This window comes from Zasmidium cellare, assembly GCF_010093935.1.
Source record: "Zasmidium cellare ATCC 36951 unplaced genomic scaffold M409scaffold_6, whole genome shotgun sequence".
NCBI classification, from domain to species: Eukaryota; Fungi; Ascomycota; class Dothideomycetes; order Mycosphaerellales; family Mycosphaerellaceae; genus Zasmidium; species Zasmidium cellare.
In genome coordinates this window covers 824,418-841,947 of record NW_022986950.1, presented here as the reverse complement: position 1 = coordinate 841,947, position 17,530 = coordinate 824,418, and the positions used below count along the sequence as shown (strand labels likewise).

Below are 17,530 nucleotides of genomic sequence, written 5' to 3'. Positions count from 1 at the left end.
CGCTGGAACAGGTCAATCATTGGGGGATGAAGTGAGGTCGATAGCGCACGTGAGAGGAGGGTAGGTGAAAGTTCGAACATGCACGAGATGGCGGAGCTCTGGCCAATGACGCAGTCGATAAGTCGGCTCACACGCAGCGGACTTAGCAGATTTGGGTGTTGGGGTTAGTAAGAGTCGGCATCGGGCAGGTCGATCCACGTAATAGTGGTGCGTGAAGAAAGATACGTCCTGCAGCTTCTACCTGCCTACTGCACTCACCGTGGTTGATCGATTCTTCTCCAGAAACGGGCGGCAAGAGGCGGCGTTGAGAAGTCTGCTTGCATCCGGAATCCTTTGCTGCATTCTCCTCTTCTACACTACACTACCTACATACATCTCTATACCTCCAGTCCCACACCTACGCCTAAGCCCATCACCGTTACACCGGAACCCTCCCTCCTCATCTGCGACACACAACCGCAGAGCAGGAGCTGGTTCCGCGCCCTGACACCGCCCCGCCAAATGCCAATGCTGGACGAAAGCCCGCTGCTCCAGCACCAAGCCGCCGCCCAGACGCCCTTCGCCTACGCCTCCACCTTCGACATCCTCTTCCCGCCCACCTACCTCTCCGCCTCCGCCGCGACCAAACACCCACTATGCGGTAACGCTGAGGGCTGGGGCCCGCTGAGCCCACACCGCTACGACCTCACCCCATGTTTCCTCGACATCTGGGTCCTCATCGTCGCCGCATGGGGACTCTTCGCGGGCCTCGCTGCCATCTGGTGGCTGTATCGCCAGACGCGTCCGGAGCCCGTGGGGCGGAATTGGCATTTCTACAGCAAGCTTGCGGTGGTGGGAGTGATCCTGCTCTTGACGGTCGCGCAGGCGGGACTGCAGATCTACGCGTTCGGGAGTGATGTGTGGTTTCGGGACTTCAGGTTCTGGACGACGGTGGTCAGTTTCCTGGGCACGGGGGTGGTTGGATACATGCAATATGCGGAACACTGGCGGTTGCGGTACCCGCATGGAGTGGTGCTGGTTTACTGGCTGTTTTACTTGATCGTGAGCGCGGTCAAGTTGAGGAGCTTGGTTTCGCAGAAGAATCACGTTTATCATGTGGCATACTTTGCGGTCTTTACCGCGACCATGGGGTTTGCGGCTGTAGAGCTGGTGTTGGAATGGCTGGTTCCTAAGAAGGTCTCTGCCTACGATGCGTTGGGTGATGAAGATGAGTGCCCGCTGGAATATGCGACGCTGTTCTCGTCTCTGACGTTCTCGTGGATGACGCCGTTGATGAAGTTCGGGTACAAGGAGTTCCTTACTCAAGACGATCTGTGGAATTTGCGCAAGAGCGATACCACCAAGACCACTGCTGGCGAATTCAACGAGGCGTGGGAGCATGAGCTGGAGAAGAAGAAGCCTAGTCTTTGGATCGCCATGTTCAGCGCTTTTGGTGGGCCGTACTTGATAGGCGCCATCATCAAGACTGCGTCTGATTGTCTGGCTTTTGTGCAGCCTCAGCTTTTGCGCTTCTTGATTTCCTGGGTGGACTCCTACAGACCTGGAAATGAGCCTGAACCGCCGATCAAGGGTGCGGCTATCGCAGTCGCCATGTTTGCTGTGTCCGTCGCCCAGACTGCATGTCTTCATCAATACTTTGCTCGCGCTTTCGAGACGGGCATGAGGATCAAGAGCGCGCTTACGGCTACGATTTACACCAAGAGCATGAAGTTGAGCAACGAGGGACGAGCATCGAAAAGCACTGGTGATATCGTCAACCACATGGCCGTGGATACCCAGAGGTTGCAGGATCTTGCGCAGTACGGCCAGCAGCTTTGGTCCGCGCCCTTGCAGATCACGCTGTGCCTGGTATCGCTGTATCAGCTCGTGGGTGTGAGTATGTTCGCGGGGCTGGGTGTCATGATTCTCATGATTCCCATCAATGGATTCATCGCCAAGATCAGTAAGACACTTCAGAAGAGGCAGATGAAGAACAAGGACGCCCGTACGCGTCTGATGACGGAGATTCTGAACAACATGAAGTCGATCAAGCTCTATGCCTGGACCAAGGCGTTCATGACCAGGCTGAATATGATTCGAAACGACTGGGAGCTGAACACCCTGCGCAAGATTGGGGCTGTCACTGCCGTGGCCAACTTCACCTGGAACTCGACGCCTTTCCTGGTCTCTTGCTCGACATTCGCGGTCTTTGTGGCGACTAACGACAAGCCGTTGTCGACCGATATCGTCTTCCCGGCGTTGACTCTTTTCAATCTGCTGACCTTCCCACTTGCAATGCTGCCAATGGTCATCACCGCCATCATTGAGGCTTCTGTCGCAGTCAACCGTCTGACCGACTACTTCACTGCGCCCGAACTTCAGCCAGACGCCGTCCTACGTGGGGATCCTGTCGAGCATGGCGAGGAATCGATCCGAATTCGCGATGCTACATTCACCTGGGACAACAACGACGATCGAAACGTCCTCCACGACGTCAACTTCAGCGCCCACAAAGGCGAGCTTTCGTGTATTGTTGGCCGAGTGGGAGCTGGCAAGTCGAGTATGCTGTCGACGATGCTGGGAGACCTCTACAAGATCAAGGGTGAAGTTGTCGTGCGTGGCAGCGTTGCGTATGTCGCGCAGAGTCCTTGGGTCATGAATGCGAGTGTCCGCGAGAACATCGTCTTTGGCCATCGTTGGGATCCGCAATTCTACGACAAGACTATCCATGCTTGCGCTTTGAAAGAGGACTTTGCAAGCTTGCCTGATGGTGACCAGACTGAAGTTGGCGAACGTGGTATTTCTCTGTCGGGTGGACAGAAAGCTCGATTAACGCTTGCTCGCGCTGTGTATGCTCGTGCGGATATTTATCTGCTTGATGATGTGCTCAGCGCGGTCGATCAGCATGTGGGAAGGCACTTGATCGACAATATTCTCGGTCCCAAGGGGCTGCTGGCTGGAAAGACGAGGATCCTGGCTACGAATGCCATTCCAGTCCTCATGGAAGCACACTTCATCGCTCTCCTGCGCGACGGCAGAATCATCGAGCGCGGCACTTACGAACAGCTCATGGCCATGAAGGGCGAGATCGCCCAGCTGATCAAGACCACCAGCAAGCAAGACTCGTCCGCCGAAGATTCCCTCGAAAGCCCTTCATCGCCAAGCACAGTCTACGGGCTGGAAGATCCGGAAGACGAAGAGGAGCAGGCGGAGGCTACTGATGGACTGGCGCTCATGGAGCCTATCAAGCCTGGTGGCGGCGCTCCTCAGCGCAAGACTAGCAATATGACATTGCGACGGGCTTCGACGGCTTCCTTCCGTGGACCACGTGGAAAGGTGAATGACGAGGAGGAGAACAAAGGTCTGAAGTCGAAACAGACTAAGGAGTTCTCGGAACAGGTGCGTAGACATCAAGCCAAGCCCGTGTTCTACCTGCTCACGGCATACCACATTCGAGATGCCATACGAGGAATGTTTGAGCACTGCTAACGTCATGACAGGGCAAAGTCAAGTGGGACGTCTACAAAGAATACGCCAAGGCCAGCAACCTCTACGCCGTCGCCATTTACATGGTGACTCTCGTTGGCGCGAAGACCGCGGAGATCGGTAAGTCGACACCGCGTCTAAATGACTGTTTCGTCTTGAGTGGCAGATCTTGGCCGCGAGATCTGCAAGCGTCTCGTGATTTCCCGCTCCACCAGAGGTTGTGGAGATCAGAGACGACGAGAATGCCAGCCTTTTCGTTGAGCTTCAGCGCAGCCGCGCTGGCCGACGACATTTTCCTTCGCTCGTTGAGGAAGGTCACGGCGTGTCTTGCATCGATCGGACATGTTCGGTGCTGAGATTCGAGATCTGGAGGCTAACGCATCTGCACACAGGGGGGAGCGTCTGGCTCAAGAATTGGTCAGAAGCCAACGACGTGGCCGGCGGCAACCCGAACGTCACCAGGTACATCCTCATCTATTTCGCCTTCGGCATCGGCGCGGCCCTGCTAGTCGTCATCCAGACCCTCATGTAAGTCGCGTGTCCGCATGAAACGGCAGGAAAATTTGTGGCGTCTGACAGTGAGGCAGTCAGTGGATCTTCTGCTCGATCGAGGTGAGCCTTTTTCCCAGGTCATCTCCATTTGCATCGGCACGACAGAGCGCGTGGATGCTCTGGCGATGCGGCCCGACGCAAGGCTAATGCAGGTGTACAGGCATCTAGGAAGCTGCATGAGCGTATGGCATACAGCGTAAGTCGACCACACTTGGTCCATTGACACAATGGTCAGCCAAGTGCATGTTGTGCTGATGTTGTTGGACAGATCTTCAGGAGCCCCATGTCCTTCTTCGAAACAACACCATCCGGCCGAATCCTGAACCGCTTTTCTTCGTAAGTGCCCTGCAGTGTCCCGTCCGTGCTTCCGTGGTTGTTATTGAGTTTCTCCGGCGACCTGGTCCACATGACGATGCAGCTGACCGTTTCTTCCTCTTGCGCAGGGATATCTACAAGGTACGTCTGCAAGCCAACGGCGACAGCCATCCCGCATCTACTACTCCGACGCTAACGCTCCACCACAGGTCGATGAGGTGCTCGCGTAAGTACATCCGGCTTTAGTGCATGTCCGAGATTGCCACTGACAGCCGGGATAGGCGCACCTTCAACATGCTGTTCACGAATGCCGCACGAGGTGAGTAGCCATGCGTGGGGTGGTGGACGATGAATCGCATCACTGACACGGTTTGCAGCCGCTTTTACGCTGGTTGTCATTTCGACGTCAACCCCTGTCTTCATCGCCCTCATCGTTCCTCTTGGCGCCCTGTACCTCTGGATCCAGAAGTACTACCTGCGAACGTCACGAGAGCTGAAACGCCTCGACAGTATCAGCCGTAGCCCCATTTACGCCCACTTCCAGGAATCACTTGCCGGAATCAGCACAATACGAGCCTATCGGCAGGCGAAGCGCTTCTCTCTCGAAAATGAGTGGCGTGTAGACGCTAACCTGCGGGCCTACTTCCCTTCAATCAGCGCCAACAGATGGCTTGCAGTTCGCTTGGAGTTCCTCGGGTCCATCATCATCCTCGCGGCGGCTGGCTTCGCCATTATCTCGGTGACGGTGGGCAGTGGTTTGTCGGCGGGTATGATTGGGCTTGCCATGAGCTACGCCCTGCAAATTACACAATCGCTCAACTGGATCGTGAGGCAGACTGTTGAAGTCGAAACTAACATCGTGTCCGTGGAACGTGTTTTGGAATACGCTCGGCTGCCAAGCGAAGCGCCTGAAGTCATTTCGAAGAACCGCCCGCCGAACAGTTGGCCTTCGAAGGGTGCCGTGTCGTTCAACAACTATAGCACGAGGTACCGACCGGGATTGGACCTGGTCCTGAAGAATGTCAATCTCAGCCTCAAGTCGCACGAGAAGATTGGAGTGGTTGGTCGAACGGGCGCGGGCAAGTCATCCCTGACGCTGGCGCTTTTCCGGATCATCGAGCCGGCGGAAGGCGATGTCACCATCGACGGCATCAGCACAAGCTCCATCGGGCTGTACGACTTACGTAGTCGACTTGCAATCATTCCTCAAGACGCCGCGCTATTCGAAGGCACTGTCAGGGACAACCTGGATCCAGGGCACATCCACGATGACACGGAGCTGTGGAGTGTTCTCGATCATGCTCGGCTGCGAGATCACGTCGCGTCGATGACGGGGCAGCTGGATGCGCACATCCAGGAAGGAGGGTCGAATCTTTCGCAAGGACAGCGGCAGCTCGTGTCGTTGGCGCGCGCGTTGTTGACTCCCAGCAATATCCTGGTTCTGGACGAGGCGACGGCGGCGGTGGATGTTGAGACGGATGCGATGCTGCAGACGACGCTGCGGAGCAATATGTTCAAGGATCGTACCATCGTTACGAGTAAGTACCTGCAGCATCGACATTGATCATTGCAGGGAGACCGAAGCTAACATGTGAATGCAGTCGCGCACCGCATCAACACCATCCTCGACAGCGACCGCATCGTGGTGCTGGACCACGGCACCGTCAAGGAGTTCGACTCACCAGCAAATCTGATCCAAAGCAGGGGCCTGTTCTACGAATTGGTTCGCGAATCGGGGCTTTTGAGCCAGGTCGACACTTCCGGGGCTGGTCAGTAGCCAAAGCAAGCGTGCATGCCATGCAAGTGTGTCTGTTTAGAGAGAGACTCCGACTACAAAAGCTTTGTCTTGCAAGCGATACGAATCAAAAGCGTTTGACGGCCGATGATCTTCTTCTTCTTCTTCTTTCATGCAGAACCGTTACCGGTACAGTACTTCCATGGTGATTGATGATGTAGGAGCCGAAGTGAATGTCAAACGCCACTGACATGTGAACGTCGCTAGCTTGACGAGCCGTCCGTTCCCCGGAGGATTATGCGCGGATTCCTGTCCTGTCCTTCATGCCCATGTTATTGCTTGCCCTCGACGATCGACGACGCCGCCTTCTTCATGCGACGCACCTAATAACTTTCACGCTTCAAAGTGAATGAGGACCTACATAGATGAACGTCAAACGCCACCAAATAAGCGACCCGCCTGTTCCCCGAAGGATTACACGCCCATGTGTCCGCCTGTCAACGGCGGTGTGTGGCTTGACATGTGTCTGTCGGCGAATTCTTATGGTGAAGGGGCAATTTGTGTGTGACTTCGTTTCGAAATCGGAGGGGGAGGGGTCGTGGGTGGGTTGGAGTTTGGGTTTTGTGGTGACGATATTGGTGGTTTTTGGCGTTGTGTGTAGAAAGAGGGGTGGGGAGAGTTTGACTGGGTGAGATGGGATAATGGGATATGTAGTGAGTGCTGTGTTTGAGGGGGTTGAGAACTATGTGCTTCTGCTTCTGCTTCTGCTTCTGCTTCTGTGTGTACTTTGGCTACATTTTGGGGGTTAGGTGGTACGTTGTTATTTAGTAGCGGCGAGACCACCCGATATTCGTTCAATACGAGATACAGTTCACATGCTCGTCAGGAGACTGATCTTGATCGCCTTTCGTTATCGACGTTCGCCACGACTCGGGCTCCTTGGGTTTCACGCCCCCGATTTCACACCCCTACCGACAGCAGGAACGGACCGTAGGTTTTAGCCGGCACAGCGATGCCGAGCCCGATGCGAGCCTTGGGAATCAGGGGTCTGGAGATCGGAGGCGAGGCCGTCAACACCATCATCAACATCGAGGCGTGGTTCGCGCCATCGTCAAAGACACAATCGACAAAAGCTGCTCCTCCCTGAACATTCTTCATTCACTTCCGTGTCTCCTGGCGCGTATCGCACCGCGGGATGTCCTCCCCGAAACATGGATCCTTGAAGGTGAGCTGGGGGTGTAGGGTGTGTGCATCTTCCTCGTTGGGATATCCTGGCAGGAAGTGCGAATGTCATGGATGTGTGGGTGGTGATATGTAGTGGAGATGGGTACGAAGAGGGGAGAGGGCTAGGGCTCAAGGCGGAGGGTTTCCGACAATTGTTCAGATTCGACAGGCAGTGGTGAGATTTGGGGGGTAAGGGGATACGTCAATGGGGGAGGAAGATGTCGGAGTGTCGTTGTGTGGATTGTTAGATCGCCGAATCGGTCGGGGCGGGAGGCACTCGCCGAGAAGGGGCCTTGCGTGAAGCTGGGGGGTGTTGCAGCAACTAGTAGGGGACCTCGAGCGGCTTTACCACATCGAGTAGTCGCATATCCTTGTGCTGCTCCAACGTGCTATGACCGCTGGTTGGAGGGCGAGGTGCCTGTCTGGGCGATCTAGTGTTTACGTAGGCCCTGTCTAGTTTAATGTATCGTTGGGCTCGTGAATGTAGGTTGTGGGTTGTTGGTTTGCAACTTGTTTTACCTATCTTAGGCTGAGAATTGCCAGTGTGAGGATACGAAGGGGGGAAGAGAAATTTGTTCACGGGCACGAGGACATGCTGTGGAGCAGGTTCTATGCTTGGTACTGCTAACAACAGGTTTTGTGCTTTGATGAGGCGAGACATCATGATACGTGAGGGGTCAAAGTGAGGCATTCTTTTGGGAGGGAGCAGCTTTGCTCGTGGGGTGTCTCTTTTCTTTTCTTTGCGCTGCGCGCGGCTTGGAGAAATGTCTTCAGCCCCTGGCCTGAAATTCGCCGAAGTCGATACGGCGTGTTCTGTGGGAGAGCATGCTGCTATCCGTCCTCGCGTATGCCGAGATGTTGGTTGAGGAGAGAAGGCCGAGAGCCCGTGAAGTCGGTGAGCCGTAACCGTGCTGCACTGTCGACATATTCGTCCCCTGCATGATTTGCGGGAGTGACGGCCCGTCGCCATCTCCCGCAGCAGGCAGTGCGACAGCTACATTGTACACTCTTGATTGCATGGCGGTTGGTGGTCTCATCGGTGCTCAAGCGAAGGGAGCACGCTTCAAGCACAAGGCTGAGATGAGCGTTGAGTGTGCATCGTTACACCGCCGCGCTGTGTCCCTGTTCTAGAAGACTTGATCAAATCTGCGAAGGCGGTCGCATCATGAGCGTGGTGAGGTGTAGTGCACTCCAGTATGTCTAGCTGCATTGCGTCGACCAGGGCGTGGTGGGAAGTTGGTCGTCCCTCGCCTCGTGGCAGCTGACACGATCAAAGCCTGAAATCTCCGCTCCTTGCCCGCAGCAACGCAACCGGATCAAGAGACATTTCCTCCTCGTTCTTCGATGGGTGCATGTTGTTACACCACATCTGTAAATCAAAACGGTCGATCGCGCTGCAACTGCAATGCACGCCCGGACTGTCCTTCCGCGGTCCATCCCGTCTCGGCTCTACAGGCCTCCTGGTTCAAATGGCCCTTTGAAATCTCGCCTAGATGCAGACACATTCCGGAACCCACCTCTTCAGATCGATGGCGATCGCTCACTGGATGGGATAGTGCGAATAGCGACAGGATCCCCCATGCTAGTAGCCCACAGCGTCGGGCTCACTTTTCTTTGAGAGATTGATTCGATGTAGGCACACGGACCTGGATCAGGGTTGTTCGATGAACGGGTGCTGCGTTGGCTGTGGCGGCAGGCACGCATTCCTTCGACCTGGTGATGTCCCTTTCACGACCTACGCGCCCGATGCGGGAAGTCTTCCCACTCTCACAAGAGGTATCGGCTTCTGGTGTGTGTAAGATCCAAAAAGTTATGGGTGCTCAACATATCCAGACTTTGGACCAATGTAGGTAGCAGCATGAACCATCGGTACTCCGGCCCTGCACGCTACTATTTGATAGTGCTGTAGCCACGGGCAAGCGTTCTTTCCGGATATCACCAGATTCTGAGATTGATGATTTCAGCAATCGTGTAGGTCCACATCTTGGGTCGGCGCTTGGGGTGGTGTCGTCCATGTTCCCTGAGGGTTGAGTTAGTGCCTGGGTTCTGGTCTCCACTAACCCGACGTTCGTTGACAGATGTCAAATCGTCCGAACATCCACGCGAGGACGATCTAGGCTAGTCGAAGAGTGTACGAGATCTCTTGCCCGCCCTTCATATTTCATCGCAAAGCCCACCCAACGATCTTCTTAGACCTCCATTGGCATACCACTCGATCGGTTCCGTCCTCAACTTCGACTTCACCTCTTCACACATTGACGTCGACATACAGTCGTTACTTCTGTACCTGACTTGCCACATACCCTTCCCAGCCATCTTCTTCTCGACAACCAATCTTGGACCAATCATTGACGACTCCCTCCATCCTCGCACTGAGACTCATTATTTGAACAACCCCAAGTAAGACACGTTGCCAAGGATTCGGAATCTGTACGGATGTAACACCGCGTGGCGTGAGAGCAGCGCTGACACCTATTAGCTTTCGACCACCAGCTCGCCAGTCCCGCACTGTCAACAGATGGCAGCATAGGGTCAGTACTATCGGTCCATTTGCCCAAAGTTGGCTAACGGTTGATACAGGATCAGCCGCAATTGGTCATTTACGAATTTACGGCCGCCATTACTGTCCATTGCAAGAACGAAGACTTTCCAGAGGTCGTTTCTTACCGCCGCAATGGTTGATACCCCGGACGTCTTGATGCACGGACGAAGTCTGGTGAAGCACACGCAGCAGGTCATCCATAGAGATGAGGTATGTATTCGATGGTGGCTCCTCTGAGATGACTGGCTGACCACTTGTAGACCATTCAGTCTTTCCAACATGCTCTCGCAGCCCAAGGAATTGACAGCAAGCAGTCATTTGCCTTCATCGGCTTTGATGAGAACGGTAACATCCGTATCCATGCCTCTGGCCAGGTAAAAGGCTTTCTTGACGAACAACAAATGGAGTCTGGGTTCCAGGAGGCATATGAGAAGGCCGTTCACGAGTCGTTCATTGTTCCAGAGCCAACTTGTAAGTCGCCCAGAGCCTTATTCGGAAAAGATGCTAACGCCGAGCTAGCAGCAATATCCATTGACGAGGATCAAGGATCTGACTATGGGGATGATGAGTTTCCAACACTTCCTCGAACATCCGGTGCCGCTCAGAGTAGAGTTTATCGTGTACCTCGCCAGCGTGGGGATCGTGAGCAGTCGATGCTGCCTTGCAACGCCTCCAGGCATGGCCTTGCTGAGCCTGTGCCAGAGTCACAGCTTGTACGCGAGGTCTCTCCTTCGGAACCGAACGATGAAATGATCCCACGAAAGAAGGTATCGAGAACTTTGCGGATGGACGACACCGTCCAAGTGGTCGATTTCTTGAGGACGAGACTCAAGCGGATGCAACAGCTTGCCGTCAAGAAGATCGCGAAGGCATGGATCAAAGGCATTTGCCCCAAGAAGCAGGCCAAGTTCCCATACCAAAACAGCAAGAAGTGTGACGAGGTAGAAGGCTTCAAGCCAAGGATACCTGGCTGGTGGCCAAAGCAAGGCTGTCGGTTCACAGAGCCAGACCACATCAAGCGAGAGGGTAAGTCAGTCGCTCCGCATCTCCATTCTTTGCTAATGATTACAGAGCGAATGACCCTGTGTCTCCATCTCCTACGCCTTCGACCAACACCTGCACAGCTCAAAGAGTGGAACGAAGACAAGTCCGAGCCCCATCCAACCCATCTCACAAAGGGCTGGACTGAGTTCTTGCAAGAGCTGGCCGGAGCCTCGGTTTTCGATGACCTTCAGAAGGAGGACAAGAAGAAGACGGAGTTGAAAAAGGAGCTGTTGCGTCATATGTACGAAGTTGCTGAGCTGGAAGAGAAATACTGCAATGGCGAAGTTGGTTGGTGCCTGACATTCGGTCCTTGTGATAGTCCTGTACTGACAGATAAAGCAGATCCTGACGCGAGCCACCACTGGCAAGAGGACGAAGATGAGAGCAGGACAGTCCTCACCAAGAGACCTCGCCAAGAGCTTCTCGACTTCGCGATCGACCAAGCCTCTCGCCAGTCCTCTGAATCTGTCGACTGCAGGCGGGTGAAGAGGCCCCGACGGGACTCGACTCTGGACAGGGACTGCAAGGACCCCTCGATTGCTCAGCCATCCAACATGAATATGCTTGAAACGCTGTCCAGTGATGACGCCGCCCATGAGGCGGATTCGAGCGCAACCATTGACGCAAAACCGCCGCTACACGCTCATAAGACAACGACTTCAACGGAAGCTTACAGGCGCTCCAGTAATGGCGACGATGAATTCTCTGGAGCGCCCTTGAAGCGGGACTCCAGCGCAGTTGGTCGATGGCGTCATTTTGAACCACCTGGAGGCAATTGGGTTGAAAGTGCCGTCACGACACATCCATTTGGAACACCCGGCAATCACTTCGCAATGCCGAACAATTTCCACGGAGACTCATCCAGACAGTTCAATTTCAACAACCACAGCGGATATACATACCCTCAGCAACCGGAGCAACCACAAATGGTCCAGGTCCATCAAGTCAGCCATGTTCCCGAGCCGCAATTCCAAGCGATCCAAAACGGTCCAATGTACTCCCCGGAAGCAATGATGCCTGTGCCTGTTTGTAGCTTCATTCCTCCTGAGTACAACGTATCCGTGTCTTCTTCGCAGCCTTACCCGAACAGCATGGCGCCAAGTCAGTACTTCATGCCGGCTAATGCAGATTCGATGATGGGCGACTACCATCCTCCGCCACCGCAGCCTCAATACGACCAACACGGTCTGGCAGAGCGCCACATTGCGCCCATGCAAGTCCACGGATTGCCCTTCACACAACCGTCAAGCTGGCAGGGCAGACCTTTCAACGGGCATTGCCAGAATTCGACCTGAGCAGGATTAAGCGACAGATACTTCCGTCAGCACGCCTGTGGGCTGCCTTTTCCCTTGTGGACAGATATGACTTGACGAGCGTTGAAGCGAAAGCGTATTTATTTCCGGCATTTCGAGCTTGTATGGGGGCCTGAATATTCTTTGCGGAGATTCTCAATCAACATTGTACAGTATGCAGCGTGTTTGGCACCGAACCCAGCTTGAACGCTGGTTCGGCATGAGAAATGAGCGATGAGGCCATGAGGTCAATGAGAGCGCTTCGGATGCTGGTGCTGGCACGAGCGCGAGGATAATGTCAATTTCGATATCGAGTCTTTGAATAAAGTGCATAATGGTAGAAGAAATGTCCATCTGAAAGTATCAGTGTCATGGCGTGATAGGAGGGTGAAAGTGGGAGAGTGTGCCGTGTGAACAGGTGCTGTCGAATTTGACTCGTGACCTCGCCGAAACTCAAAACGGCGCTAAGCCTTAGGGTTCTGGATCGGCGGGCTGTCACATCGACGCATCGGCACCAAAGAAAGAAACACGACGAGCACCGCCAAACAAAGCCATCGCCAACAATGCCGCATCGCCCGCCCGCCGAATCGAGACCTTGAACGAGCTAAACTAATGACTCTCATTCAGGTGCACACTCACATCGGCGACCATGTCGTCAGTGAGAGGTGGAGGGTTTCGCGGACGCGGTCGCGGGAACACCTTCAACGCGCAAAGCAACACACCGTTTAGAGGAGCATCCGACGCCCGTGGTACATCATTCGGCAATGCGCTGCGACGTGGGAACACTACCGGCCGAGGCGCATTCAATACAGCAGCTCGCGCAAATGGCGCACCATTCGCAAGAGGTCGAGGTGGTTTTTCGCGCGGCGGGGGCGCTTTCAAGCAACAGACCACGAAGCCTGCCGCAGGCGGTGCGATATCATCGGGCACATGGCAAAATCGACAGGAGCAGGTATGTGGCTTTCGCAAGACCGAGCCGCTGGAATACGCAGAGAATAACTACGTACAGCTCCAAAAGCATCGCGACCAAGAGAGGAAAGACGCCATTGTCCACGGCCTCATGTCCGATCCCGACAAGCAAATTGGTCTCTCCGAAGCGATTACCATTGTGGGAACCTGTCAAGATATGTGCCCAGAGAATGAGAGGGTGCTGAGGACAGTGCGCAACGAAGTGTGGGCTGAAGAGAAGGTTGGTTGAAATGGACACATTGAACCCGTGATGGTTGTTGATATATACTAGGACACAAACCAGGCCGCAGCCGGCTCTTCTACTGCAGAGCCAGACGAGGCTCGCATGGTCAAGGCTTTCAGAAGGTCTGCTGCAGGCGATGAAGTACAATTGCCCTCCGATCTACGCCCTCCAGCAGTGTTGAAGCGAACTTGCGACTATCTTTTCAACGAGGTCATTGGAAATGCGCCTGCTCTAGAAAAGGTGCACCATTTCGTCTGGGACAGGACTCGGGCGATTCGAAACGACTTCTCTATCCAACAGCTCACGAAGTTGGACGACGTGCGGATCGCCATTGACTGCTATGAGCGGATTGCGCGCTTCCACATGAGTTCGCTTCACGAGCTAGCCGGTCCGACTAAGCCGTATGCCAAATACGATCCTCAGCAAGAGAGGGAGCAATTGGATAGGACTTTGCTCTCCCTCATGCAATACTACGACGATACCCGAGGACGTTTGGACCTGCAACATGAGGCCGAGTTTCGTGCGTACTGCGTGATACTCCAACTTCGCGACCCCACTCCAGACCTTGAAGACCGTGTTCAGAGTTGGCCGTCTTCTATTGCAATGCACTACCGCGTTCGAACTGCCGTTGATGTATACGCAGCAGCTTGCAGCACGATCTGGCCAGAGGGACCCATTGACAAAACACAGCATGTCATTGCTCGACAGGACTGGGACAAATTCTGGAAACTCGTCGAGTCTCGAAAAGTGTCTTTTCTGCTGGCATGCGTCGCAGAGACTCATTTCATGATGATTCGTGAAATGGCTCTGAGTGCTATAGTGCGATCGGCGAGAGTTACGAAGAAGAAGGATGGCGTGTCAGAACCGAACACCGAATGGACTGTAGACGACCTGGATCGATTGTTCTTTTTCGACACCGATGAAGACTTGGAGAACTTCTGCGCTCGTTGGAATCTTCAATTTCAGACCCGGCAGGAAGATGGCACAACATATCTGGACATCAGGCATTTGGCCGGAAAGCCTTTGCCCCAAGGCGATGCTGCCAAGACAAGTCAGGTCAAATCGGTTCTTGTGAACAACAAGAGACATGGCAGAACGTTGCCTGCAATCATTGACGGTCTCGATGTGCGACAGGCACGAGAAGCTGGCATGATTGAGGAAGAAGATGAGCACGACGCTGGAAATGGAGTCGAAAATGATGATGCTGCAATGGTAGAGGAGGAAGAGGACGGGGATTCACTCTTCATCCCAGAAACCAGGCCAGCGAGCGAACAGCCACTCAAGCCGTCAGATGATGTTGGCGCTGCAGCGAAGCCCTTGACTTCAGGCTTTGGCGGCACGGCTTCTCCTTTCGGTCAGCCAAGTGCTCCCTCACCATTTGCTCAGGCCTCGACCTTTGGTCGCCCGTCTTCTTCTCCATTCAACTTTAAGCCGGCGGAGAATGGCCAGAGTAGTGACAACGCAGAGAAGAAGTCTCCCTTCGACTTTCTATCAGCTGCGCCCAAGACCGACGCAGCCGCCAAGCCTGCGAGCGCCTCGCCTTTCGCATCCTCAAAGCCCTTCGTTTTCAATTCGACAACCACCCCATCGACGCCAGGACTATTGGGAGGCACTTTGGGAGCGGAGTCCGCCAAGTCGGTATCCTCGCCGTTTGCGCAGCCCGCCACAACCTTCAGTGCGCTCGCCAACCCCTTTGCCCCCAAACCTACTGCCAGCAATGCACCATCGACAACATTCCCTCCAACAGCGGCACAGGAGAAGAGCTCAACTCCGGTATCTCCGTTCAGCTTTCCCAGTCTTGCATCGAAGCCAGAACAACCATCAAATCCCTTTGCACCGAAAGCCACTGCTGGCGATACACCATCGATGTCGAACCCGGCATCGGCATCAGCGGCACCAGAGAAGAGCCCAGCTCAGGCACCTTTGTTCACCTTTTCTGGTATTGCACCGATACCTGAGCAGCCATCGACCGTCGACAAGCCTTCATTCTCGTTCGGACTGGCAAACGGCGCACCTGCCGCGCCAAGCCTTTCCGCGCAACCTGAAACAAACCTTAAACCGCTTTTACAAGCTTCGCAAGCACCGTCACAACCTCACTTGCAACCTCCATCACAACTTCAACCGCAACCTCACTCCACCTCAAACTCGCAACAGACAGGACACACGACACAAAACGCGACCATATCGAGTCCTGGCTCGCAGTCACCACCGCGGCGCCCATCCACTAGCAGCTGGGAGGCGCACAAGACCAAGAAACCAAGTCCATTGTCAAATTCATTCACTGCTGGTGAAGACAATTCGACACTGCTGCAATCCAAGGAGCCCATTCGCGACCTGTTTCCAGACAAGCAAAGCGCCAAGCCGTCTGCTCCACAAACAAAGCCTGCGCCCACGCAAACTTCTGAAGCCGACAGCCAACTTCAGACACTTGCAGAGAATCTGACGTTCGATCCGTACAATGGTTTCCTCAAGCAGTTCCTGGATTTCACCGTGAAGCGAGTCATCCTTGAGGCTCAAGAGAAGGTGCTCGATGAGAAGTGCAAGATCAAGTGTCGAGCTCTTGAAGAGAGGCGACTGCTCAGAAAGTACGGTCTGTGGTGGAGAGCCTTTGCGCGTCATCGACGACTTGCTGCTAAGAGCCGTCAACGCCGAGAACGCACTCGGGAGAGACTACGAAAGTCAACAGCAGGAGGTTCCGTGGACGGTCTGAGCGATACGGATACGATATCGACACAACGCGAAAGCTTCCCACCTGGTGGACGACACCGGCGTGATAGAAAGGACGTGGTTGACGCCCTTTTCAAGTCAGTAACCGGCGACATGCAGGCCACTGCTGGCAGCAAGCGAGCCGCGTCATCAGATGGACGAGACATGTCCACCAACGGCGCAGCAGAGCACAAACGACAGAGAAGCATGAGCCATGTTGACAATGGAGGTCGCGTCAGCAAGGAAACGCCAACGAGCCACCCTGATACCGATCTGCTAAAGCGGTCGTCGTTCCTCGGATATTCGACGCTTGGCGATAGTACGAACCGTGCGAGCACCACCAAGACGACGTATTTTCGCATGAAAGCGCTAGGTGTGGGACAGCAACCGGGCAGCAAAACCGCCAGCGAGCCCCGTGGCACAAAGCGACAGCGGTCAGAATCATTCGACCTCAACAGAATCAGGTCTTCAAGACGAAGTACACCCTCGAGCGAGGCCCCCACTGCTGAGCAGCAGCGTGACACAGAGTCTATGCCTCCTCCAGCAACAAAGCCGAAGACGAACGACGAAGATGAGGTGCTTTTTGCTCGTCTGAGAGCAGCGAGAGAGGCACTAGCGGAAAGCGGGTCACTCATGATAGGCGAGCTTCGCAGAAGCACGAGCGGGTCTTTGTCTTCCAATGAATCCCCATCCTTGGAGACAGCACGTGCTGAGGCCAGACTGCGCATGTCACAAAGCCAGTCTGATTTTGATGGCTCGACGAGTGCACGAAGTGTCCCAGCGTATCAGCTTCGCGAGAGTCGATTCGTACCGCGGGAAGAGTATGGCTTGGCGAGAGAGCGTGCGCTCCAGAGACGTGAGTCCAGATCCCGCGACAACAGCCGCTCAGTCTCCAGGGCAGACGAGCGTGCTGTCGACACATCTAAGACGACTAAGCCGGATGCGACCTCGAAGGCTCCAGATTTCGGCGTTGCAGGCAACGATGCCAGCGCTTCCAAAATGGCGGCACCACCAAAGGTCAATGGCCAAGCCCGTTCCTTCCAGTCATCTACCACCAACACTGCAAACACCTTTTCTGGCTTTGCTGCATCTGGACCGGGTGCAACACCTGCGGCTCAAGCAACTTCGAGAAATCCATTCTCACAGTCGTCATCTTTCGCACCGCCTCTATCAGCTGGCTCAAACCCATTTCTACAGGGTACGGCGTCTAGCTCGTTCGGTGGCGCATTTGGTATGCCGTCAAACATTGGAAACGACCAAACCGTACAGCCATCACAGATCAATCAGTCATTGGCACACACTTTTGGTCGACCAGCTCCAAACGAGCCAACTTCGCTGCTCCCACTTCCGGACGATGGAGGGTTTGGCTTTGACGAGATCTCGTACGGCCAAGCGCAAATTTATGGCAACGGCACGCTGGGATCTGGCGAAGACCACAATGACACTCAATCCTTCGATGATGC

At 54.6% G+C, this 17,530-nt stretch overlaps 3 protein-coding genes across 3 annotated transcripts; all 3 read left to right on the top strand.

Annotated features, from left to right (window-relative positions):
• Positions 1-501: 501 nt before the first annotated feature.
• Positions 502-6,109, top strand: M409DRAFT_64044 (uncharacterized protein; the record flags this gene model as incomplete). Its single annotated transcript, XM_033815893.1, has 9 exons — positions 502-3,378; positions 3,480-3,585; positions 3,858-3,993; positions 4,053-4,077; positions 4,178-4,213; positions 4,286-4,353; positions 4,614-4,651; positions 4,710-5,870; positions 5,934-6,109. 9 exons carry the CDS (start codon positions 502-504, stop codon positions 6,107-6,109), a joined length of 4,623 nt encoding a protein of 1,540 aa, XP_033671968.1.
• A 3,856-nt stretch (positions 6,110-9,965) lies between these two features.
• M409DRAFT_51301 (uncharacterized protein) lies at positions 9,966-12,172 on the top strand (the record flags this gene model as incomplete). Its single annotated transcript, XM_033811765.1, has 5 exons — positions 9,966-10,043; positions 10,094-10,304; positions 10,353-10,859; positions 10,905-11,165; positions 11,220-12,172. The coding sequence occupies 5 exons, from the start codon at positions 9,966-9,968 to the stop codon at positions 12,170-12,172; spliced, it is 2,010 nt and encodes a 669-aa protein (XP_033671967.1).
• Positions 12,173-12,818: 646 nt separating this feature from the next.
• M409DRAFT_64043 (uncharacterized protein) lies at positions 12,819-14,476 on the top strand (the record flags this gene model as incomplete). Its single annotated transcript, XM_033815892.1, has 4 exons — positions 12,819-12,827; positions 13,188-13,358; positions 13,410-14,307; positions 14,418-14,476. The coding sequence occupies 4 exons, from the start codon at positions 12,819-12,821 to the stop codon at positions 14,474-14,476; spliced, it is 1,137 nt and encodes a 378-aa protein (XP_033671966.1).
• Between the last annotated feature and the right edge of the window lie 3,054 nt (positions 14,477-17,530).